This window comes from Pinus tabuliformis, chromosome 8 (genome assembly GCF_031772625.1).
Source record: "Pinus tabuliformis cultivar Carrire ecotype Pingquan chromosome 8, CPIR1, whole genome shotgun sequence".
In the NCBI taxonomy this organism is placed as follows: domain Eukaryota; kingdom Viridiplantae; phylum Streptophyta; class Pinopsida; order Pinales; family Pinaceae; genus Pinus; species Pinus tabuliformis.
In genome coordinates, this window is record NC_142294.1 from 316,111,815 (window position 1) to 316,137,520 (window position 25,706).

Consider the following 25,706-nt stretch of genomic DNA (forward strand, 5'->3'; position numbering starts at 1 on the left):
CCATTATATCAAAAAAAAGCACAAGACCTTAACACCGAAAAAAGCACAAGACCTTAACACCGAAAAGCTACAACAAAACTTCCAATAAGCGAGGTGAGGTGTTGAGAAACACACGGTGAGAGGTGTTGAAAAACACTTCAGAAAATGGCTGGTAGGATAAAAATCCTACCGGATAGAAGCCATCAGTCCAGAGCTCGCCACACATTCGGCGGACCTTCTCCAGTGATCGCCGGACCTGCCACACCTACAACAATTGGAAAAAATTAACAAATGAGCAAATGCAGAAGAAAAAAACCCAAAAAACCACACAAATACCACCGAAATTTGCAGTTACCAATAAATTGGTACTGGCTCCTCCCCAAACAGCAAATAGCACGAATTAAACAACCACCCAGGAAACCCTAAACCACCGGCGGTCCAGATTGGCGGGCAAATAGCGGGAATTAAACAACCACCCAGGAAACCCTAAACCACCGGCGGTCCAGGCTGAACAGCAATTGGCGGACATGAGCTCAACCATGGCGGACATCATGCACAGGTAATGGAGCCCTCCCGCGCCATCATCGGCGGAGGGCTTCGAACAAACACCGGACCCGAACAGAAAACCCACAGTCGGAGCATACATCGTGCGGTAAAGGCGGAAATGAGCGGATCCATGGTCGTTAAATAAAGTGTAAACCCTTGACACACATGGTAACAGGTGGCGGATTGAGTTGGCGTGGTGTCGTACGAGGCCACGTGCCTGCAACGTGCTTGTCCGCCAGGTGGAGGGGACGGCGCACAGGTAATGGCGTCCCTCCCCTAATATTATGCTATAAAGTATTATTAAAAATAATCATTTTAATAGACTTCAAAGTAGCATTTCAATAATGTCCATATGCGTAATGTAACGGTAAAGAAAAAGATGTGAAAACTCAATGTATAAGGAGTATAGAATATGATATGGGATGAAAATATATTATAATTAAATTAAAATATTCTTTATTGAAGTATTTTTTAGGTATATTTTTTAATGATTTAAAGCACATTTTTAAATGTAGGATTAATTATATAAAATGTATATAAATTACATTTTTAAGAAAATTACATGAAAATGAAATATATATTAAAAAACAAATAATTAAATATAAAAAATGTATTTATCATTCACTAAAAGTATATTTCAAATATATTGGAGTATATATTTAAGTATAAATAAAAGTCGACAATTTGGAATACGTCACTCTAATTGATGGAGAGCAATCTTCACAGTTTTTATAATGTGTACAAACATTGCGATGGAATTAAAAAATTGATAATATTTAAAATAAAATGGATGAGAATTTGATGATATCAAAAATAAAATAAATAATATAATTTTTTTTATTTATTTTAAAAGATCTATGCTAATAAATATATTGATTAGAATAATGAACAGATTATTTTTGTTTTCTATATATTTTATATAGATTTTGATGTTTAATTATTTCTTAAATATTTTGATGCTTAATTATTCCTTAAATCAAAGATTTATTATTTTCAATGATCAGGTTTCAATCTTTTACTTATTAATTGAAATTATTGAATATATCATCTTAATCATTTTTATAATTAATAATATTTAAAATAAATTTATTAAAAATATAAATATGAATCACAAATTTTTAAATTTTTGAAATTTTAATTTTAATTATATAATTTTCAATCTACATTTATGAACATTATCTTTTTAGTAATCATCTCTTAAATATATATATATATTACATGTATTTCAAGGAAGATATCTACTAGCCAACATTGCTCAACACTTTAATATGATGTTTAAAATTTTAATTTTAATTATATAATTTTCAATCTATATTTATGAACATTATCTTTTTAGTAATCATCTCTTAAATATATATACTACATGTCCTTCCAGGAGGATGTCTAGTAGCCAACATTGCTCAACACTTTAATATGATGTTAATTCATATGGAAGAGGGTTGTGGTTCCCAGGAATATTGCATTGGCTCCCATCAATCATGACATGAAGCTAACGCAAAGGGCATAAGGAGGTGCACATTTTAGGAAAAGAATTCTATGAGATTAACAGAGATGAGGAAGAACTAGCAAGTTGACTATTCTAGCTCATAAAATGGGTCAATATTTCCTTCTTGTGAGATGAGGGTAGTGATCAGCGAGTGTAAATTGGGCCAAATAATTGTTATGACTGGATAGCTTCTTGCTTGCACTAATATTCATTTTTTTCATAAAAATGTATATCAAGATCTTGCACAACCATCCTTCTTTTATAAATTTTTATATAAAAGATGCTCTAGTTATACCAGGTTTTAGCAATCTTAAAACTTATTTTACTAATTCAAAAAAAGATAACAGAATTTTTTTTATCTATATAATTCTCATTTAACATAATACAAAACACCTGACACCAAAAAAATGAACATTTACATAATTAATAAATTGAATTTTTCAAATTCTAACATTTTCAACGCTTGATTCAAAACATTTCTATTTAAATCTGAAAATCAAACTCCCAGCCTTAATTCCAAATTAGTTACTTAAACTAAAACATACAATCTAAATCCCTATTCCCCTCGCCATTATTTCTGAAACAATAAAATACGAACTTCAACTTCTTTTTTTACCTAGGTAGCCCTAAAATAATCAAAAGGAACATACTAAAATTTCACCCTTATAAATGTATGCTTTACAATATCTCATCCTTTCTTCGGTGATAGTATTAAAGCATGACATATTTTATTTTTACCGTATTTACTCCGATAATATGAAATGTTATACATTTCCAAACACGCATACATCTCATGCTGCAATTACGACGATTGCTCACATTTCAATCTACACAACGTTAAAAACAAAAGTAAAAGAAGATAATTGCTTCAGACATCTTTGGAAACAGGGTTTGTGAATGGATCTATATGGCATTTATGATTACTATTCAACAACCACTGTGCGTAAGAGTTAGGTGCAAGGAGAAAGATAGGTAAGTTGTTCAAAGACATGTTACGATCGCAGTTGAAAATTTGACAGGGGACGGCTAAAACTAACCCAAGACCAAAACTTCTATAATCGACAAATCACAGATGCAATAATGACAACTTCCAACAAAAGCTAAAAATGTCACGCAAAAGCATTATTTAAATCCAGAAATATGATAAGGGGCATCTTTATCTTTGAGAACAGATGAACCTTCGTTACTATTTTTGACAAATAAAACAAGCATGGAAGCTTGTGGGCCATCAAAAGCTGTCTGTTTTATTTGTCAGTGCGATGTATTCCTCACCTACCAAAGAAGAATATTACAGTAAAGCTTTTGTTGCGAGATACAATATCTCATAACGTAATGATACTACCCCATAACCTGAGCAAGTACAGAATTTCATGTCTGTCTACTTTGACGACTTCTTTACACGCACTCGGCCCGAGCTTGTCCTTTATATATATATATATATATAAACAGCATAATCATATTATTATTATGCTATGACGTAAAGGTAGCGAGCGAAGAAAAAGATCGCCCTAAACGATGGCACGAGAAGAACAAGCAAAAGGAAAAGGGAAGTCGAAAAACAAACGGAACAAAGGATGGCATTGGGTTGGCTTACACCAGTCGAACAGAACATGGCAGTCAAAAGAGAATAAAAACGACGACACCTTACAATCATTATATCCCGTGAAGAACAGAGGCCTCCACTTTACAAAAGATATCCTTAAACAACACACTAACTACATTTTCCGTTTTCATCGGCAGTTATATCTAGCGAAAATCCCATTTTACATCAGTGGAAGCAGGGTTCATGGCTAACATTTCCGTATGGGGGTTTTACTTAAGGATAATCCCATTTTACATCCGTTGAAGCCTAGATCATGGGTTTCCTAACCCTTCCCCATCGAACTAAAATTATATAATTATATATAAGCAAATTACATTATAGAGTTTGTACATGTACATGGATAGGTTATCTTTTGTTTATAAATGCATTAAAAGAATTACATAAATATTTTGTAGCTTAACCAAAGAGAAACTTAAATGTGCACATGTAAAAAGAAGAAGAAGAAACACATGAGAAGACAAGAACTTGATAACGGAGTTCGTCCCTCTTGGACTACGTTTCTCCGGGCCCTGATCGATCAATGGGGAGGCCTTCATTCATTAAAAATGGCATCAAAAGAAGTTACATTCATCAGTTACAAAAATGGAGCATTATACCTCCATGCTGAAAAATGCCCAAAAATTGGAGAGCTCTGTTGCAGAAACTGACACCACCAATGGATTCCCGTCGCCGAGAGGTGCAAAATCCATATAAAACTTGTCCAATTATGAGTCTGGACCAAAATCACCCTTGTGCAAAAACATTACTCAAGCAAAGTTCCACCAATGTTTTTCAGTGTTGAACGTTCCGTCACCTGGACTCGAAATCCGTGCCCGTTGATCTCTCCCTTTCAATGGCAAAAAAAAATTGAGTTTAAATAAACCTGGGCGGATTATAACCCATTTTTTACATAACCATATCAAAAACTGCATTCCATATATGTATATAAAAGTTGGCCCGTACTTCACGGGACCACACTCACCCACCCCAACCTAAGGAATACGCATTAATGTTTGGGCTATACGTTGGTTATGTGGGGCGGCGGGACCACCACGTGGCTGCCCCCACCCGCCATATCTCTTTACCATATACGTTGGTCGTTACTTCTTCCCTAATCTTCGTTGGGATCAGGGATCAAAATTGAACACGTCAGAGCCCTTCAAAGGGTCTCTGGCAAGTCAGAGAAGTAAGAAGAAAATTTTACCAGTCAAAAAAAATTTAAAAATTGATTTTTGTCATTTAAAAAAAAAATTGGAATAATATCTTAAAATTTTTTAAGAAGTGTTGTCAAATTGTCAATTTTTCTTTAAATTTCATTTTTCCTAAAATTAGAATTTTAGGAATGAAAAAATTAGAATTTTAGGAATGCTGAATTTGTAAATTTCTTTTCATGTTAAAACTTAAGTCCCATTTTAGAAACTCCCATTTGAAAAACAACAGTTTCCTTTTGAGTTGTTTTTTCTAATTGTGCATATGATGCAAGTTCTTATTACGCCGTAAGGCGTTTTTACACCGTAAGGCGTTTCCCTCTGAAATCTACTTCCCTCTCTGCTTACCTGTCATCGTGTAAGCCACACGATTATATGTTAGACGATTGCAACAATTTCAGTCGTTGATCGTTGATTCAAAAGGGTTGCCCAAACGATTTGGGCGTTTCATTTGGCGGATCGAATAGTTTCATCAGGGCAGCTGAACTGGGCTCTCTAGTGCTACATGCGTCCCACTAACCCTATTGGCGGGCTTTTCTTGTACTGTCTGTGGGTGGAGTTGATTGATCCCAAGGCTGTACTGAGCAGGCAGCACATTCTCACAAATCCCACATTCTCACAAATCCCGGTGTTCTCAAGTCCATCGTTGAGAAAGCGGACATGAGAGAAAGCGATACCGTCCTGGAAATCGGCCCGGGTACTGGAAATCTAACCCTAGAGTTGCTGCAGGCCGCCCACAGAGTCATCGCAGTCGAGATCGATCCCCGGATGATCGAAGTAGTTCACAAACGCATAAAGGGGACCGAAATGGCTCAGAGATTGGAGGTGAGTTCCAATTTCCTTTGCATCTTGTTTTTACATTCATTCACCTTATTTACCTCATTAACAATATGTCAATTCCACATGGATTGTGACTCTTCATGCCCACCCCAAGTTTCAAATCCTCAGAGACATGTTTTCCCTTCATGAGCTGTTGCTTCTATGCACCTGTGTAAGCAGCGGCTCAGGCTCCGGCTCCATGTGGATGGGGCAAGGTGTAGATCTTCTGCCACAATCACTGAGACATATGTTTTCGAATATCTGTTGTCAGCCTGCTATAGTTCGTTGTGATATTCACATAATGGAAATGGGCATGCTTTCTGCATGACCTGACTTCAGTTCATCGTGATAATCCCATAATGGAGAAGCGTGCGCTTGCTGCATTTGTAAACTGGAAACATCAACCAAAAAAAAATCCTACATTGACAACAATACTGAAGAAGGTTTATTTGTGAAATACCACATACATTAAAACTTTTTCAAATCTTTGCCAATCTGAAAATTGGGTTTAGGGTGAATTTCTCATGCCTATGCGATGAAAACTGGCTATGGGGTGAAGTCCTCATGCTTATGTGATAGCAGCCTTCTTTTCTTCAGTTACTACCTTTCTCCAATCTAATGATGCTTAGAAGTACCTGTGTGCTTTGGGAAGCCATAATCTTGTAACGTACTGCACTTTCTGTCTGGCAATGAAAAATGCCAATTTTGGCAATAAAACACTTCTTCTTTTTGCAAATTTGATGTTGTAGATGGATTCCCTACCCCCTTATGTCCAATTGGGCACCTCAGTATTAAATTTATGCAATTCAAACCTGTAATTCCAAGATTCTGGCAAAATTTCTGCCAGATTTACAAGGAAAATGCACTGGAAAGAGATTCTGTTTACTGCAAGGTTAGCCTAAGCTATGTGCTTTGCAGGTTCCCTTGTGATGTCTTCGTAATTGTCTCTTGCAATTCCTTTTTTGTTCCTTGTGATTGTTGTCTTTGGTGATACCTTATTAATTTTTGGGATTACGATAAATCAAAGTTGCTCTTCCCTAATATGACTATCTCCTTTTTCTTTTCTGTTATGGACAGTTGGTGCGAGGGGACATACTACGAACAGACTTGCCAACTTTTGACATATGTGTAGCCAATATACCTTACCAGATATCATCTCCGCTCATCTTCAAGCTTTTGTCCACCATGCCCAAGTTTCGAAGTGCCACCCTCATGCTTCAGAAGGAATTTGGCCACCGCCTCGTGGCAAAGCCTGGTGATTCCCTTTTCAATCGCCTGGCTGTCAATGTGGATCTTTTGGCTAGTACCAAGCTCCTTATGGATGTGAGCAAGAGGCATTTTACGCCATGCCCTAAAGTGGATTCTTCTGTTGTGAGAATCGAACCAAGGGCATGGCCTCCTCCAGTCGACTTGAGTGAATGGAATAGATTCACTCTGATGTGTTTCACCAGAAAGAATAAGACTCTCGGTGCAATCTTCCTGTTCATCAATTTTAATCTTGAAGGCATATATCCCTGCTATTGTTTATTTGCTCCCCAAGATTACCTTCTTTAAAGGCATTTAGAGCATGGATGGCAGCAATTTCTCAACAAACAGTATAGGTACATTTGCATTGTATGAGCAAATGGAGGAATTTTTCCTTTTCAGTTAAAAGGACGAATCATCTTCGGTTTTTCTTTGCAAGCAATACTTTAAGCAGACAGGTGTTTCAATATGAATTAGTTATGTTTTTTCGATCTCTTCATATTTATTTTCTTCAACATGTTTGAAACCTTTTCTTCTGGGAACTATTGTTTTTGCAAATATTTTACCTTGAATCAATTCGTCTCAGCATGCATTCAAGTTAGTTAGAATGGAATCACATAGGTTTCAGCAGTTTAGCCTAGTCGGTTGTCTCATTAGTCACGACTTATGAGATGTATGTTAAAAGACTGAAACCTGCTTATGTTAAGGTGAATTTGTGCTGAAAACAGTTTTCAATACTCACGGATCAGACCTTGATCCGAAGAAACTTGTGGGTTAATGGAAACTCATGATCACAGATATAACTGAAAAAGGGAAAAGGAAACCCTCCTATTGAACGATTTCCTCTGCGAAGTTTTCCTCAAGCTCTTGTCAAATACAAGGCAAACTCTTACATTCCAGCATAACAGAGTTCTTCGCAGAACTGAGGTTTTAAACATTTTGTTCGTAATTGACAGGAAAAATATCTTGAAGATGGATCACTTTCAGCTGCATAATTTTTTTAGTGTCTTGTACTCTAAAGTTGGAGTACGAGGGAAAATATTCCTTGCTCATTAAATAAAGCCTCATCTGTGACTTCGTCGGTAACAACCACTCTTTAGAAGGTAGGCCCCGATATAAATACCAACATTTTGAAAGAGAGTCTAAAATCGTGAAAGGCTCTAAAGGATCATAGTGTACAATGGTGACTTCCCCACAAAGATTAGTCTTGCACATTACACAAGACTTGATCGAAGGATTTTCTGCGTAATGAAAAAGGCAATATGGGAGATTCCAATCACGTTCCAAGGCATTTTTTAAAATGTGGATGTGACAAAAGGTTGTTGTGGAACGTGCTGTTTGTATATTTTAACACACTAACACTTTACAACAATGAACTAACAATATTCATGATGAAAATAGCAACAGGGAAGATTTATCTGCATAATGAAAAAGACAATATGGGAGATTCCAATCATGTTCCAAGGCACTTTTTAAAATGTGGACGTGACAAAAGGTTGTTGTGGAAGGTGTTGTTTGTATATGGGAAATTTCTTGATCATTGTGTATAATCCTAATGTTGATAGATATGTCTACTAAGTGGTTCCAGTTAATGGGGGCATTGATTTGAGTGGTCAATATATTTTTATTATTTATCAAAGTAATCTTGTGTTGTATTTGTGTTCTTCAATTTATGCCTTGCGGCGTTTCCTTTGCAACATCTGATGCAAATGCTAGTTAATTATTATGTCACAATTACCTTTTGATACCATTACATTTGGCAGTTGTTCCCATTTCAAAAACAACAGTTTCTTTTCGAGTTGTTTTTTTTAATTGTGCATATGATAGAAGTTCTTATTAATTATTATGTCACAACTACCCCTTGATACCATCACATTTGGTAGTTTCAATTGAGAGCGACTAGATGTCAATATGGGTCATGTATTAGGTCTGTAATTTCACTGGGTTGTGCTTGAAGGTTGCCTAAAGCAAGGTTTGATGACGATTTAAGTTGGAGAGGAGCATAGATTCATCATTCAGCAAACGACTTTCAAGCAAGGTTTAAGCACGATTTATGCTTGGAGAGGAGCGCATTCAACAAGCTTCCTAACATACCGGATTTGATTTGTTTGCGGATTCCCAATTCCTGGTATGTTTTCATATTAAAAAAGGAGATACCAAAAACATATACACATTTGTACATTCGTTTGTTGAATCCTAAACCTGTTTAGAATTTTACTAAATTTTTTCGTTCATGCAATAAACTTAAATTTGATTGAGCTACTTGTATATTAGCTTGAACGTTTTGGTCACAAAAATTTCCTACAAAATTAATCCTTATCTAAACTGGAGCAGGAATATAGGTCTCCTTTTTATCCATTAATGGTAAATGCATTCGATATATTAGTTGTGGCTCATATCAGACCTGCCTTATATACAACATCCATGGGGTTATTGTTCCACCATTTTCGTGTGAAAAAATAAAAAGAAATTTGAAAATAATTTACTGTTGTCAATTGAATTGCTCTTTTTTTTTATGCGTTTCATTATAGAAGTGCGACCTGAATATGTGCCCTTCTAAATGAAATTAAGACCTGCCCTTCAAATTTGATCACTGGTTGGGATGGCTTTATATGGATTGCCAATAATGTTTGGTTTTATTATAACCACCTCCACGTTGGTTTATTTTGTTTTAACCAATCTTACCATATATGTTATATGGTATTAAAGTTTTGTATCCATGTGTGCCACGTATTCCTCCCAATACGTTGGCTTCCCATACTTTATCAATACGTTGGATTAACCTTTCTTGTTTTATATGGTATATAATATAACCATATTATGTTTTGTTTGGATTTTGGTTATATCTTACTTGATTTGATTTTTTGATATAGTTAATTAGATAACTATATAAAAATTGTAGTTAACCAAATACTTCTTGTGTAGGTTTAGGAGGCTAATGAAGGGCTGTCATGTGTCAGTGTTTGATAGCTGCCATGCGGGTCCCACGTGCTGAATGGGATGTCATGTGGTGCACTATGGGCCCCATTTTTCCTCTGCCATACCAATCTTTGAAGAGCTCTATCTTTTGCATACGTGCTCGGATTGACAAATCATTCGTGCCACCGCGATCAAGAAGACGAGCCCTCTCAACTGATGCCATCATATTCTCCTTTCTGCCATTTTGAATTTCGAGCCCTTATCCAGCCCCTAGGTGTCTTGAGATCCTCCTGGATCAGTCTCTATCTTCCATTGCATGGAAGGTACCAAAGAAACTAGTGCAACTGAAGTATCTACTTAATTCAAGACGCAAACTAGCACATTCCTCCCTGTCAGGTATCAACTTGTCTAATGCTTGTAAATATCTTGTAGATACCTCTTCATCTATATGGGGTTTGACCCTAACCTCATCCCTTGGTGCAAGTTGTTCCAACCAAGATGCAGAGTAGTATATTGGTGTAAGGATATATGCCAAGGCATGTAGTGGAACATTAAGTTTATCCCACCATATACACACACAATCATGAATCAGTGTATACAAGTTGGGATCATTTTATGAACAATATCTTTTATTTGCCCCAACATGGTATCCATCTGCTCATACACCTCGCCAATCACTAGTTTGTCTGTATCTGCAAACCGAAACATGTGATAAACGGGATTGGTGAAATCCAATACTTGCCTCACACGTGCCCAAAACATACCATCAAGAGCGGTCTCCTCCGCCTGTTCAAAACCTTGCCTATCAGCAGTCTTTGTAGCCCTTTCCTTTAATACCTGTTAGTGTGGACTTGATACCATGCTAGCCAATGACTCTCTTACCTTTAAAAGGCGTCTGACGGTGAGGTAATAGCTACCAAATCTAGCCCTTGCAATCTTCAACAACTCTAATCTTGAGTGACTGCGGAAAAGGCCATGGGTATCGCTATGATTTGTAATAGATTTTATCATTTCTTTGCCTCTCTTGTACAAATCTCCAATCCATTTGTATTGTTCATTTTTTTCTTAACAATATCATGCATCAAAAGGTTCATTGTGTGAACCAAACACCCAAACCAAAATATGTTGGGGTATTTATCCTCAATAATTGCTCTCATTTCCCTACAATAAGGAGAATTATCAGTGATGACTTGGATGACATTGTATGGTCCAATATGGTCAGTTGTTTCAAGTAATGGTTCTGCAATGTTGATGCAGGTCTTGAACTTGTCTAAGTAATCATATGCTGAAAGAAAGATGGCACCACTAACAGACACAATAAGAACACTTATCAATGGCTTGCCTTTTACATTTGTCCATCCATCAGATACAATGGACACCCCATGGTAAGTCCAAGAACTTGTCATTCTACTCAAAGAATGTAATATTTTTTCTTTTTCATGATCAATTCCAATGGTTCTAGCCTTGTCATACCCAGGGCTCTTGTATCCTTTAGGAGCATCATTTATGGCAGAAACCATTTCATGCCAATAAGGTGAGTGAAGAACATTGAATGGTATACCACTTTCATAGAGAAACCTATAAACTTTTGAATCCACATCATTCCTACACCCTTCATCAAGGAAATATGATATGCTTCTATGCCTTAAACTTGGTGTGCCTCCATATCCACTGCCTTGGGAGGATGTTGAAGGATTTCTTTGTGCATGTGATTGTGAGCTTCATTCAAAGAAACCTTTTAATTTTTTAGATTTGTATTGGGCTTCCTCCTCTTCCCTTATGTATTTGGCTCTATCTACTACCTACGCACATGTACAAGTTTGGATTCCTATTTGTTTATCCCCATCCCATGGCCTTTTCCCATAGAGGTGCTTTCTAACATGGGTGTATGAACCTATGTAAATATTGTTGCAATGGGGTCAACGAAATTTAGTGGTTCCACCCCCTTTCCCTGCTTCAGGCCTATTAACATATTTCCACAATGGAGTTTGGTCTTGTTTATTTTTTTGAGAGTCATGCTCACTCTCCTCTAGCTCCTCCTCTCTGGGGTTTTCATCAATTCCACTATGACCTACTTCTTCATCCCCTTCTTCATTTTCAACCCTCCTTTTTCTACTCTCCAACACCATAATAATCACGAAAGGAACCAAGAAGAAGAAAATGCCACGAAATATAACCATGATGTTTTAAATCTGCAAAAAAATGGAATGGGAGAAAAATATTTATTTATTTATTTAGGAATGAAGTTACGAACATTAAAAAAAAATTCTAGAATAGAGCCTACCTCTTCGGCCTCCAATCTCCCCTTCCAAGTCCTTGCTCCTTGCTCTTTCCTTGCTCCTTTCTTGCTCCTTGCTCTCACTCTCAATCTCATTTCTAAAATAATGAATTCATTTGAGGGAGGGTTTATTTATATCCCCTCCCTCCCTCCCTTTCTTCCCTGCCCTCCCTTTAATTTTTCCAACCATCTCTTTTCTTTCTTCGACGAAATTTTTTTTCCTGCGTGATTTTTTTTTCCACATAGCTCACCTGCTGGGAGCGACGCTCCAAGGATCGGTCTTGAAATTGGCAAGGAGTGGAAATTTTTTCCCGAGAGCGCGCTCCTGACCCGCTCCTATTAGGAGCGTAGATTGGGAGTGTGATCGAGGGAGGGGGCGCTCCCCCACAACACTAATTTATACAGATATAAAATCTTAAAAAAATTTATATATCTGTATGCTGCTATCCCCTCTATATGTTATTTCTCACATTTTGATTAATATAATGCTTTTTAATACTGAAAGAAAAAAAATAAATATAAAATTATAAAAATTTTAATTAAAAAATAAAACCTACATTATTAATGGGTAATAACCTAGGGCACTCAAGGAGACTCAGTGTTCTTTTGAAAACATAATGCAAGCCAAGATTGAAATATATAAAACTCTGTGTTATTTGTAGGTACTCCAAGCATGTAAAGAATCTTGTTTTGCAAAACATTTAAGATAGGGGTGCCTCGCTACATAATTTCGTCCCGAAAATTGGAGTCCATTGTCTCATGGGGATGACATCCACCCTTAAAAATTGGATCATGCAAAGCGCAGATGTCGGCCACATGAAAAATGATCCTATATGTCAACGCGATGTAGTGATATGATAACGCAGGTGTGAAAAATGGATCCTATATGTCCATGCGATATAGTGACATAATAATGCATGTGTTAATCATTCTGGAGTTCCAGTAATAATTCCGGAGTAAGCCTTCGTTAATTTGAAGCCTACATCCTCCCTGGATGACACTACACTGAATCAGTGAAATAAAATGTAGAGAACGTATAAAATGTCAGAAGTTTACAAAGGTTTTATCCAAAACTATATATGCACCAAAACTATATCCCCTACAATTTTAAACTATCTAGAAGTAATGCATTTTCCAAGAAATGTTTAATCTAGCTTCCTATTCAATTAGTGCCATGGGTGCAAATCTTAAAAAAAACCCATTAAATAACCTATATATGGATGGATAGAATAAAAATATGGTTTCCTAATTATGCCTGTGAACCATACAATTTATGGACGTGTTTAGTCCTCTAGATAAAACCCTAATTCTAGTCTTCAAGTTGTTTTGTAGTTTATACATCATAAAATCATTTATTTAGACGTTGATATACAAGTTTTAATGAAAATGAAATCATACTCATAGCAAAACTAGATTAAATTAAACCTATTTTTTCCTGAAAAGGTTTCTAGTATTATGTCAGCATTGTTGGAAAGGTAGAGGAGGATGCGCACATAATAACACAAATATTTCACACACACAATAACACACTAGTTGTAGCTCTTCTATTGATCACAAAAAAAATTGATGATTACAATGAACCTGGTGAGGGGTATTTAAAATTTCAACTAGCAAATTACCTAAAATAACTTGACATGCAACCACACACTAAATTTGACTCTACTCAAAATATGACTTAAATCAACTTGACTAAACTTGACTGAACTGAACTCACTTAATTGACTCTCTAATTTTAGCCAACTCTCCATGTGGGAATAATTAGTTATTTTAACACTACCCCTTAATTACGACCGCTAAACTAAGATATGACTCATGACAACTCAAACATGCTTGTTGTTCTATGTCTCGTAGGCTTACAACACCCATGTTTCTTTTGGGAAACTCAAACACATCTTTTGCTAATGGCTTAGTAAATATATCAGCCAACTGATCACTCAATTTACAAGGCTTCAAGTGGACTTTTACATTGCTCACAAGTTCTCTAATAAAATGATATCTAGTATCAATATGCTTTCTCTTTTGATGAAAACCACTATTCTTGGATGGTGAAATGGGTGAGGTGTTGTCCCAATATATTGTTGTTGATCCTTGTTATTTCTACTTTAGTCCATCCAACACTCTTCTTAACCATACCGCTTGACATGTTGGTGATTTTGCTGCTACATATTATGCTTCTACTGATGAAAGTGTTCCAATAAGCTGCTTCTTAGATGCCCATGAAATCACACCTGAACCAAGATGGAAAACATAACTAGAAGTGTTCTTCCTGTCATCCACATTGTATGAAAAATCATTATTTATATATCCAACAAAATACTTCTTATATGTGCTTGCATACCTTATGCCACAATCTCTAGTTCTTGATATCTATCTCAGAATTATTTTCCCTGCTCTCTAATGTGTGTCTTTTGGAGTCTCCATAAATCTGGAAATCAAACTCACTCCTTGCATCATATCTGTTCTTGTAGTTGTCAGACACATGAGGCTTCCAACCAATATTTTGAATAGAGTTGGATTGACATATGATCCTTCATCATCCTTATTTCATTTTGTACCTGTTGCAATTGGTGTAGGGACAAGTTCACAAATCTCCATCCTAAATCTTTTTAGCAAATCTCTAACATATTTATTTTGGCAAATAAAAATTCCTTTTTTAGATTGCTCAACTTCTATGCCAAGAAACTATTTCATGAGACTAAGATCTGTCATCTTAGATTCTTTCATCATGGCTTCTTTAAATTCATCTAACTCGAGATCACCGGTATAAATCATGTCATCCACATATAAATAAACTATCAATCACCTGATTGACTTCTAGGAGAATTCCAATCTATTGTTCTGCTTGAAGATCCATGCTACTCAAAAAATCTTGGAGTCATTGTTGGCATGACTTTGTTTGGTGTCTTCACCTGTGATTCTTGTTGCTCCTTCTCTGTTGCATCCTCTTCCATTAATGGTGCTTATGAATCAATTGTTTTGTCTATAGTCCCAATCCATGACTCTTATTCTTTGAACAAAACATCTCTGCTGATTATGGTGTTCTTGGTGATACGATTATACAATTTGTAAGATTTTTAGTGGTTAATATAACCAATAAATATGGATTTTTCACTTTTAACATCCAACTTACCTCTTATCTCTTTAGGCACATGTGCATAGGCTACACATCCAAACACTCTGAAATGAGGTACACTACAAAACATACCGGACCATGCTTCTTCTAGTACTCTGTTCATCACACTCTTTGTAAGGGATCTATTATAACATAGATAAGATATGCAACTGCTTCTGCTCAATACTCATTAGACAAGTTCCTTCCTTTCAACATGCTCCTTGCCATGCTCATAATTGTCTTGTTCTTTCTCTCTACTACAACATTCTGTTGTGGTGTCTACATGGTTGTAAATTGTCTTCTTATTCCATTATGTTTGCAGTAATCATGGAATGCCTTTGAATCATATTCTCCACAATCATCTGACCTCAATACCTTGATATTCCTATCACTTTGGTCTTCTAAGGATTTGGATACTTTGAACTTTGCAAAAGTTTCACACTTCTGCTTCAGGAAGTAAACCCAAGTCTTTCTGCTATAGTCATCAATGAAAGTGAGGAAGTAATAACTTCCACCAATCGGCTATGTCTTCGTAGGTCCACATAGGTTTGTATGCACTAGCTGAAGGGGTTGTCTTGCTATGGATGCAACTCCCTTTGGAAAAATTTCACTGTGTTTCTTTCCCAAGGTACAACACTCATAAGTACTAACAGATCCTTTGATGGGAAGTAATCCTCTAACCATCTCTTTTTGCTGCAAAAATCTTAAACCAAAGAAGTGCATGTATCCAAAACGAAAGTGCAAAGAACTGACCTGATTTCTGTAATTCATAATTAATGGAAAGAGTTTGTTCGTCCTCATTTGCACCTTTTCTATGTTGGGTGTGTGTTATATTTTTTCCATGACTACCCCACACGTGAGGGGGAAATAGACTCCCTGTACATTGTGTCAGGCACAGGAGGGGGGTGATAGCCCGAATGCACAGGGTCTGGGGCAATGCTCCAGGAAAATTTTTTGGGCCCTATATTAGGTGGGCGGACATACCTATGGTTTTGTGAATGGATTTCACACGTGGTTTTGGGCATGATGGTTTTCTGTCCATGGTATTTTGTAGATCTATTCATGAGAATTACGATTATGTTCTAATCCAAGGTTAATGGATTGGGGGTTATGGATGCTTCAACATGTATATATATGTATTGTAACATTGAAAGGAATATAATGAAAAATCAATCTGGTAGTCCCATTTTTGGGATACAAGGGAATATCTCTATGTATATCTATTTTATGTTTTATGCTCTCGCTATTGTTTATTTTTTGGTTTTAGAATTTGTATGCAGGTACTTTCTGTATGGGGTTAAAACTTTCATTTGGTATTAGAGTTGTTTTGGCTTCAAGGGGACGCCTTTGCCGTTAAGGGGTTTTGATCAAACCTGTGGTAGGCACTATTAAGTGAGAGATTTGCGGGATCGATTCTTATGGTGAATGAAGATGGCGAGTAGTGGAAAGATAGAGATCAAGAAATTTAATGGTAAGAGTTTTGAGTTGTGGAAACTCAAGATGGAGGATCTCCTGGTGGATAAAGATTAGTGGAATGCAGTAGATCTGGGTACTAAACCAACAACAATGTCAGCTGAAGACTGGGTGAATTTGGATCAGAAGGCAAAGAGAATAATACAATTGTGTGACTCATATTCAGTATTAATGAATGCATCAGGGGAAGCTTCGGTGAAGGCCTTGTGGGACAAGTTAGGGACTTTGTACCAATCTAATTCTTTGGTGAATAAACTGTTCCTACAGAAAAAGTTGTATAACTTAAGGATGAAAGATGGAGACTCAATTACAGAGCATCTGAATGCCTTTAATATTGCGGTAAGGTGGTTATTATGTGTTGATATGAAAATTTTAGATGGAGATAAATGCATCAATTTGTTGTGTTCTCTACAATATTTGTGGGATAGTCTAGTTGTTGCAATAGGTAGCAATGCAACTACCTTACATTTTGATGAAATAGTCTCATCCTTGCTGTTGGAGGAGATGAGACAGAAAAATATGGAGGGCCAAAATGGTGATTCCTTGTCTATACAGGGATGGTCCAAGAACAAAAACAAAAATAAATCCTCGAATGGGAGATCTAAATATAGAGAGAGATCTAAATCTCCAAGAAAACCTATAAAGGTGTGTTGGAAATGCGAAAAGGAAGGGCACTTCAAAATGGACTATAAATCTAAAGATCCTGAGAAAGTAAAGGGATTTCATGATGCTCCTTTTGCAAAGGCAAAATCCACCTCAGATGAAGGTGGGGATGTGTACTTGGCTTCTTCTTCATGTACACATGTAGATCATGAGGCATGGTTGATTGACTCAGGTGCATCCTCTCACTTCACTCCCCATAGAGAGTGGTTCTATGAGTATGATAAATATGATGGTGGTGATGTATTCTTAGGGGATGATGGGAAGGCTAGAATCATTGGTCGCGGAAAAGTCAAGTTGAAGTTGCAAGGTGGAAGGGTTAGAACACTTCTGGGTGTTCTCCATGTCCCTGCATTGGCCAGAAATCCGATTTCTATAAGCGAGCTAGATGATGTAGGTGTAAAAACACTATTCGAGAAAGGTACCTTTAGGGAGCACTGGTATTGATGTGGGGAGTTCAGATTGGAACTCTATACAAGCTTTAGGGTAGCACTATTATTGATGGACGCAACAGTTATGTGGTTCCCGAAAGTAGAGCAGAAAATCTAATGGTCTCTGGAGAAAAGACCATGCTACAACATCAAAGGCTTGGACACATTAGAGAGAAGGGCCTTCGAATACTCCATGGTAGTGGTATGGTAGAAGGTATGTCTAATTTCTCTCTGGATTTTGATTCTATGAAAATTGTGTATATGGGAAGCAGAATTGGACTAGTTTCCCCTCTCATGTTAAGAGGGAGAAAGGAATATTAGAGCTTGTGCATAGTGATGTGTTTGGACTTGTGTCGGTTCCATCACTAGGTAAGTTTGTGTACTATGTATCATTTATAAATGAATTTTCAAGGAAAACATGGACGTATTTCCTCATGAATAAATATGAGGTCTTTGACAGGTTTAAATAATTTAAGGCTCTAGTGGAAAACCAGACAAAGAAGAAGATAAAGGTGTTGAGAACAGATAACGGTGGAGATTTTTGCAAGAAGGAATTTGAAAAATTCTGTAAGAAGTGTGGTATAGCACAGAAGAAGGCTACTCCATACACACATTAGCAAATAAGAGTTGTAGAATGAATGAACATGATGTTGATGGAAAAGGCAAGAAGCATGCTCAGTGGTGCCAAGTTAGTATAAGAATTCTAGGCAGAGGCGGTGGAGACTCCATGTTACCTGGTCAACACATCACCTTCATCAGGATTGGAGAATAAGACTCAACAAGAGGTATGGATTGGTAAGAAACCTTCTCTTTCAGATCTGAGAGTATTTGGATGTGATGGATATGAACATGTTCCAAAGGAGAAAAGAACAAAGTTGGATAGTAAATCTAAAAGGTGCATCTTTATTGGGTATAAGGATGGTTTAAAAGGTTATAAGCTTTGGAAAGCAGAACAAGGAAGGTTGTGTACAACTAATATGTGGTGTTTAGAGAGGTGAAAGATGTTATTAAACATGAAGTCCTACCAAAGGAACCTGAGAAGATAGAGTTTGAGCTAAACGAGGAAGAATCAAACTCTATAGCATAAGAGGAATCAAAAGATGAAGAGCCACAAACTCCAACTGTGGGAAGATCATTTCGATAAAGAAGGAAACAAGAAAGGTATAGTCCATCTATTTTTTGTTCAAATTTTGCTTTATCTATTATTGATGATGATCCCAAAACTATGAGGGAAGTAGTAGATTTAGAGGATGTCAAAACCTGGAAAGAGGTCATGGTTGATGAAATAGCATCTTTGCACAAAAATGAGGCTTGGGATCTGGAAAAATTGCGGCTGGAAGGAAACCCACTCGAAACAAATGGGTGTTTAAGAAGAATATGAATGAAGAAGGCAAGGTGGAGAAATAAAAAGCTCAGTTGGTAGCAAAAGGTAATTCCTAGGTGTCGAGAATTGACTTTGGTGATATTTTTTCTCCTGTTGCCAAGATAACTTCTGTTAGATTGATTTTAAATATTATTGTTGCTTTTGATTTTGATTTAAAACAGATGGATGTGAAGATAACATTTCTCCATGGGGATTTGGAAGAAGAGATCTACATGAAGCAACCTGAAGGCTTTGTGATGAAGGGTAAGAAAGAACTAGTATGCAAGTTAAAAAAGTCTTTGTATGGGTTAAAATAGTCACCAAGGATGTGGTATGAGAAATTTGATACATTTATATAGGGACTTGGCTTCACAAGAAGCATGTTGAAAATGACAACAAGAAATGCTAAAAATAGCATTTTTATAAATAACAGTTTGAGTACCAGTGTTGGAAATAATAACAAGGAATGAAAAATGGAAGTGCTAAAAATGGCATTGTTAAAGAGCATTTCAGGATGGATTCCAATTTTAGTTAATCCCTGAACTAAAATTGAGAAGTAAAATCTGAATTTGATCTTAACAGTTGTTTGTAAAATGATTAATTAATTCATCTTGAGTTTATTAGTTGTAGAAAATCAAACATGAAGTCTATGTGGGGACATGCAACAATTCTCCATTGATTGAGAAATTTATCCATCAGTTAAAGAGATAAGGATGAGTTGTAATATTGAGTTGTAATTAGTTGGCTCAATTAACTAAGTCAAGTCCGGTTAGATTAGTTCAAACAGTTTGTTGGATTAATTGTGAGTTCAGTTAGTTAATGCTTGCATGCATGTAACTGCTGCTCTCCAGATAACTGAATATTCTCTCATAAATAACTCATGCATGTCAGTTCAGTCAGAGACCTAGTTGAAATCAGAGGAAGGGACAATGTACTATCAGTTGGAGGATTTTTCCTATATAGGAAACTCATCCATGCAGAAGGAATTATCTCCTTCAGGTTTGTGTAGTTATTTCTGAGCCAAGTGAGCAGTGTGAGGTGGGAATTCACACAAGTGGAAGCACTGGACCCTAGAAAAAACTGCACAAGGAAATAGGAGGCTTGGAGGGGAGAGGAGAAAGTTGTGAGAGCCTTTGACTGTCTATGAGCAGTATTGTTTGATTGCGGAGAGAGCAAGATAGCTAGAGAGTTGATTCTTTTTGTAATATTGAACATATTTCCACTTGTATGATAATACAGAGATTGGGGTTTTAGGTTGAGGATTTCCCCAGGTTATTCTTCTGTGTTCATGTATGATTGATTTCTCGTTCTCATTTATATGTGTTCTCATTGGTCTTGCTCATATTCGATTCAGCTTCTGCAAGATTGTTGTAGAAGTAGATCTTGTATTTTGCTTTAGTATATTGCGTAATATATTGATCTGCAGTGGGAATTTGTACATGGTATCAGAGAAAATTTGATCAAAGCGGAAAACATTATACAAGAAGGTGGAAGTTCGAAGTTTGAGGTTCCTAAATATAAATCGAGTTCTTATCACATTTCAATTTCACCAATGGCGTTCAATGGTTTAAGACTCAAGTATGCCCTTGATGGCAACTCGAATTATATAGCTTGGAAGGATCGCATGGAAGTAGTATAAGAGGATAACAGTCTAAAGTAATTCATTGATCAAGAAGTCCCCAAGCCGACTGATGCTACAAAATTGGCGGAATGGAAGAAATGTGTGGCTAGAGCAAGGATAATCCTTTTGGAGGGAGTTCGAGACCACATAGTCTTGAGTCTCCATGGGAAGGAGACACTATTTTCAATGTGGAAAACATTGAAGGATCTATATCATAACAACAACAAATAGAGGAAGTTGGCGCTGAAAGACAAGCTTTGGGAAATCAAGTGTCAAAAGGGCGACACGATCTCTGCATATCTAAACAAGCTCATCACTTGCAGGGATGAGCTTGTAAGTGTAGGGATCACGACAATCGATGATGACATGGTGAGTCTTTCTCTCCTCAGTCTTCTTAAGAGCTGGCATAGCTACCAAGACTCGGTAAATGGAAGAGAGAAAATGCCATATTGGGAACAACTTTGGTCGGATCTGATGCAGGAGAAGATAAAAAGAAGCACCAGAGATGGTTCTTCATCCAAGGAGGATGAAGAAAATTGTGCCTTAGCAAGTAAGGCGAAGAAAGGGAAGGAGAAGGATTCTCATCCCAAATCGACTTCTTCCCATGGTGGGAAGAAGTTTGACAAATCGAAAGTGCGATGCTTTCGTTGTCATGAGGTGGGCCATTTTGCTACAAATTGTCCATTGAAGAAATCCAAGAAGGGATCCTTAGAAGGATCAAAAGGTGAGGCACTGACCTCAGAGTTTGAGTTGGATTTCACACTCTTCACATGCATGGTTTCATCCATGGTGGGATCTGGTTGGTTTCTTGACAGTGGAGCTTCTTTCCACATGACTGACAATAAGAGTTTGTTCAGTACCTTGGAGGAGAAAGATCTCTAGCTACTCATAGAGATGGGTAATGATGAAAAGTATAATGTCTCAGGAGTAGGCACAGTTGTTTTTCAAAGGGAGCATGGAGCTCGCATTACCTTGACCCAAGTCAATTATGTACCAGGACTGAGAAAAAATTTGGTGTCGATCACAATGCTGGAAGACAAAGGCTATGATGTAGTCTTTAGTAAGGGAAAGGTTTTCCTTCGACACATCACCACTAGATAGGTGAAGCAGATCGGTTCACGAGTCAAGAACCTGTATGCTCTTGAGGTTCAAGATGCATGCAAAGCCTTGAGGGGCAAGGAGACTGATGGAGACTTGGTGGTTGAGAGGGAGAGTACATTACCTCTCAACATGCAGCGCTAGAAGAAGTCTCAGATAATTGTGGAGGAGCCACAATTGGTGAAGTAGCTTCAGGTGGTTATGGAGCAGCCACAACGGGAGAAGCTAAGAGGAGATCGAGTGGAGGCATCCACTCATGTAGAAACCTCCAATAGGGGGAAATTTCGAGCCAAGTGGGTAGAGGGAGCACACGCATCCATACCTCCAAGTATGAGGTGGGGTGATGTGGAGTGATAGTCCCAAGAAGGCTGGAATAGGGGCAGGATCATTGAGGCACCCAACCTCTTTGATTATACCTTGCTACGGGAGCCCTGATGAGGAGTAACAGGGCTGGTTGAGTGGGTAAAGACAAATGCAGATGGAGTGGTAGAGAGAGCTACAGTGCAGGAATCCCAAGACAGTGAAGAGATAGCAGGTTGCAACAATGCGAGAGGCAAATGAGTGTTGCACTAGTGTAGGATGGCACAGACAGGTGTGAAACGATGCGAGATTCATGGAGTGTTGCAATAGCTCAGAGGTCACAGAGGGATCACTTGTCAGCGGCAGAAGAAGCTTCAACATCAGAGGATGTTTCTAGCCCAACAGGGAGGTCAGTTGGGAGTTTTTTTTTTTTGTTTCTAGAGTTGTTGGAGCAATAACACTTGGGAGAAGTGTTGCATGCAGAACATTCCAAAGGTTCAAGATCGGGTTCGAGTTGAATGCCTTTCTTGTTGAGAGGGAGAGTTGAAAATGGCAACAAGGAATGCGAAAAATAGAAATGCTAAAAATAACATTGCTATAAATAGCAGTTCGAGTACCAGTGTTGGACATAGCAACAAGGAATGAAAAATGGAAGTGCTAAAAATAACATTGCTATAAATAGCATTTCGGGATGGATTCCAATTTTAGTTAGTACCTAAACTAAAATTGAGAAGTAAAATTCGAATTTGATCTTAACAGCTGTTTATAAAATAATTAATTAATTCATCTTGAGTTAATTAGTCGTAGAAAATCAATAATGAAGTCTATGTGGGGACATGCAATAGTTTCTCCATTGATTAAGGAATTTATGCATCAGTTAAAGAGATAAGGATGAGTTTTAATATTGAGTTTAAATTATTTGGCTCAATTAACTAAGTCAAGTCCAGTTAGATTAGTTCAAATAGTTTGTTGAATTAATTGTGAGTTTAGTTAGTTAATTCTTGCATGCATGTAACTGTTGCTCTCTAGATAACTGAATATTCTCTCATAAATAACTCATGTGTGTCAGTTCAGTCAAAGACCCAGTTGAGATCAGAGGAAGGGACATTGTACTGTCAATTGGAGGATTTTTCCTATATAGGAAACTCATCCATGCAAAAGGAATTATCTCCTTTAGGTTTGTGTAGTTATTTCTGAGCCAAGTGAGCAGTGTGAGGCGAGAATTCACACAAATGGAAGTATTGGACACCAGGAAAACCTGCATAAGGAAATAGAAGGCTTGGAGGGCATAGAAGAATGTTGTGAGAGCCTTTAACTGTCTATGAGCAATATTGTTTGACTGCAGAGAAAGCAGGATAGCTTGAGAGATGTTTCCTTTTGTAATACTGAACATATTTCCACTTGTATGATAATACAAAGATTGGGGTTTTAGGCTGAGGCTTTCCCCGGTTATTCTTTCGTGTTTATGTGTGATTGATTTCTCATTCTCAGTTATATGTGTTCTCATTGATCTTTCTCATATTCGATTACGCTTCTGCAAGTTTGTTGTAGAAGTAGATCTTGTATTTTGCTTTAGTGTATTGCATAATCTGTTGATCTACAGTGGGAATTTCTACATGGTATTAGAGCAAAGGTGATCAAAATGGAGAATAGTATACAAGAAGGGAGAAGTCGAAGTTTGAGGTTCTTGAATATAGAAATCGAGTTCTTATCACATCTCAATTTCACCAATGGCATTCAATGGATTAAGACTTGAGTATGCCCTTGATGGCAGGTCGAATTATATAGCCTCGAAGGATCACATGGAAGATATTAGAGGATAACGGTCTAAAGGACTTCATTGATCAAGAAGTCCCCAAGCCGACTGATGCTACATAATTGTCGAAATGGAAGAAATGTGTGGCTAGAGCAAGGAGAATCCTTCTAGAGGGAGTTCGAGACCACATAGTCTCGAGTATCCATGGGAAGGAGACACCATTTTCGATATGGAAAAAATTGAAATATCTATATCAAAATAACAACGATCAGAGGAAGCTGGCGCTGAAAGACAAGCTTCAGAAAACCAAGTGTGAAAAGGGCGACACGATATCTACATATCTGAGCAAGCTAACCAGCTGCAAGGATGAGCTTGGAAGTGTAGGGATCATGACAACCGATGATGACATGGTGAGTCCTTCTCTCCTCGATCTTCCTAAGAGCTAGCATAGCTACCAAGACTCGGTAAATGGAAGAGAGAAACTGCCAGATTGGGAACGACTTTGGTTGGATCTGATGCAGGGTGAGCAATTTGTTTGCAAGCTCAAGAAATCCTTATATAGATTAAAACAAGCATCCTGCCAATGGTATTTGAAATTCCATAATGTAATTTCTTCATTCGTTTTTGTAGAAAGCATTATGGATCAATGTATATACATGAAATTCAGTGGGAGTAAAATTTGTTTTCTTGTTTTATATGTGGATGACATTTTGCTAGCAACAATGATAAGGCTTTGTTGCATGCGGTGAAACAATTCCTCTCTAAAGATTTCGATCTGAAGGATATGGGTGAGGCATCTTATGTCATTGGCATTAAGATCCATAGAGACAGATTTCGAGGCATCTTGGGTCTGTCTCAGGAAACCTATATTAATAAAATTTTAGAGAGATTTTCAGATGAGGTATTGTTCACCAAGTGTAGCTGCCAATGTGAAGGGTGATAGGTTCAATTTCAACCAATGCTCAAAGAACGACTTTGAAAGGGAACAAATGAAGAACATTCCATATGCTTCTGTTGTCGGAAGCCTAATGTATGCTCAGGTCTGCACAAGACCTGACATTGCATTTCTTGTGGGAATGTTGGGATGATATCAAAGTGATCCAGGTTTAGATCACTAGAGATCTGCAAAGAAAGTGATGAGGTACCTTCAAGGAACCAAAAACTACATGCTTATGTATAGACGGACAAACAATTTGGAAGTAATTGGCTACTCAGATTCTGACTTTTCTGGATGTGTTGATTCACACAACTCAACATCAGGATACATTTTTATGATGGTCGGTGGAGCTGTATCATGGAGGAGTGCCAAGAAGACCTTGATTGCCACTTCCACTATGGAAGCTGAGTTCGTCTCCTATTTTGAGGATACTTTACATGGTGTATGGCTTAAGAGTTTCATATCTATTCTTAGAATTATGGATTCTATCTCTATGCCATTGAGAATGTATTGCGACAATTCACCTACTGTTTTTATAGCTAAAAACAGCAAAAGTGGGAGTCGAAATAAACACATCGACATTAAGTATTTAGCTATAAGGGAACGTGTTAAAGAAAAGAAGGTGGTCATTGAGCACGTCAGCATTGAGTTGATGATCGTCGATCCTTTGACTAAGGGCATGCCATCGTTTAAATTCAAGGATCATGTAATGAATATGGGACTTGGTCATTATGTAGTTTCTCATTGTATGGACAATGTTATTTTAATGAAATTCTTAATTATTGTGATCTTTTTCTCATACTTATGTGCACCTTAATTTGATTTGAGAGAATTCATCTGTGTAGGACCAAGAATAAACATAGGGTTTATTCATAAAGAAATTGTTTCCACAT

The 25,706-nt window shown here is 37.2% G+C and overlaps 1 protein-coding gene across 1 annotated transcript; it reads left to right on the forward strand.

The window, feature by feature from the left end:
• The first annotated feature begins 690 nt into the window (after positions 1 to 690).
• LOC149235405 (ribosomal RNA small subunit methyltransferase, mitochondrial-like) lies at positions 691 to 8,164 on the forward strand. Its single transcript, XM_089368539.1, has 4 exons — positions 691 to 784; positions 5,376 to 5,626; positions 6,698 to 7,101; positions 8,089 to 8,164. The coding sequence occupies exons 1-4, from the start codon at positions 691 to 693 to the stop codon at positions 8,162 to 8,164; spliced, it is 825 nt and encodes a 274-aa protein (XP_089224665.1).
• Positions 8,165 to 25,706: the final 17,542 nt, after the last annotated feature.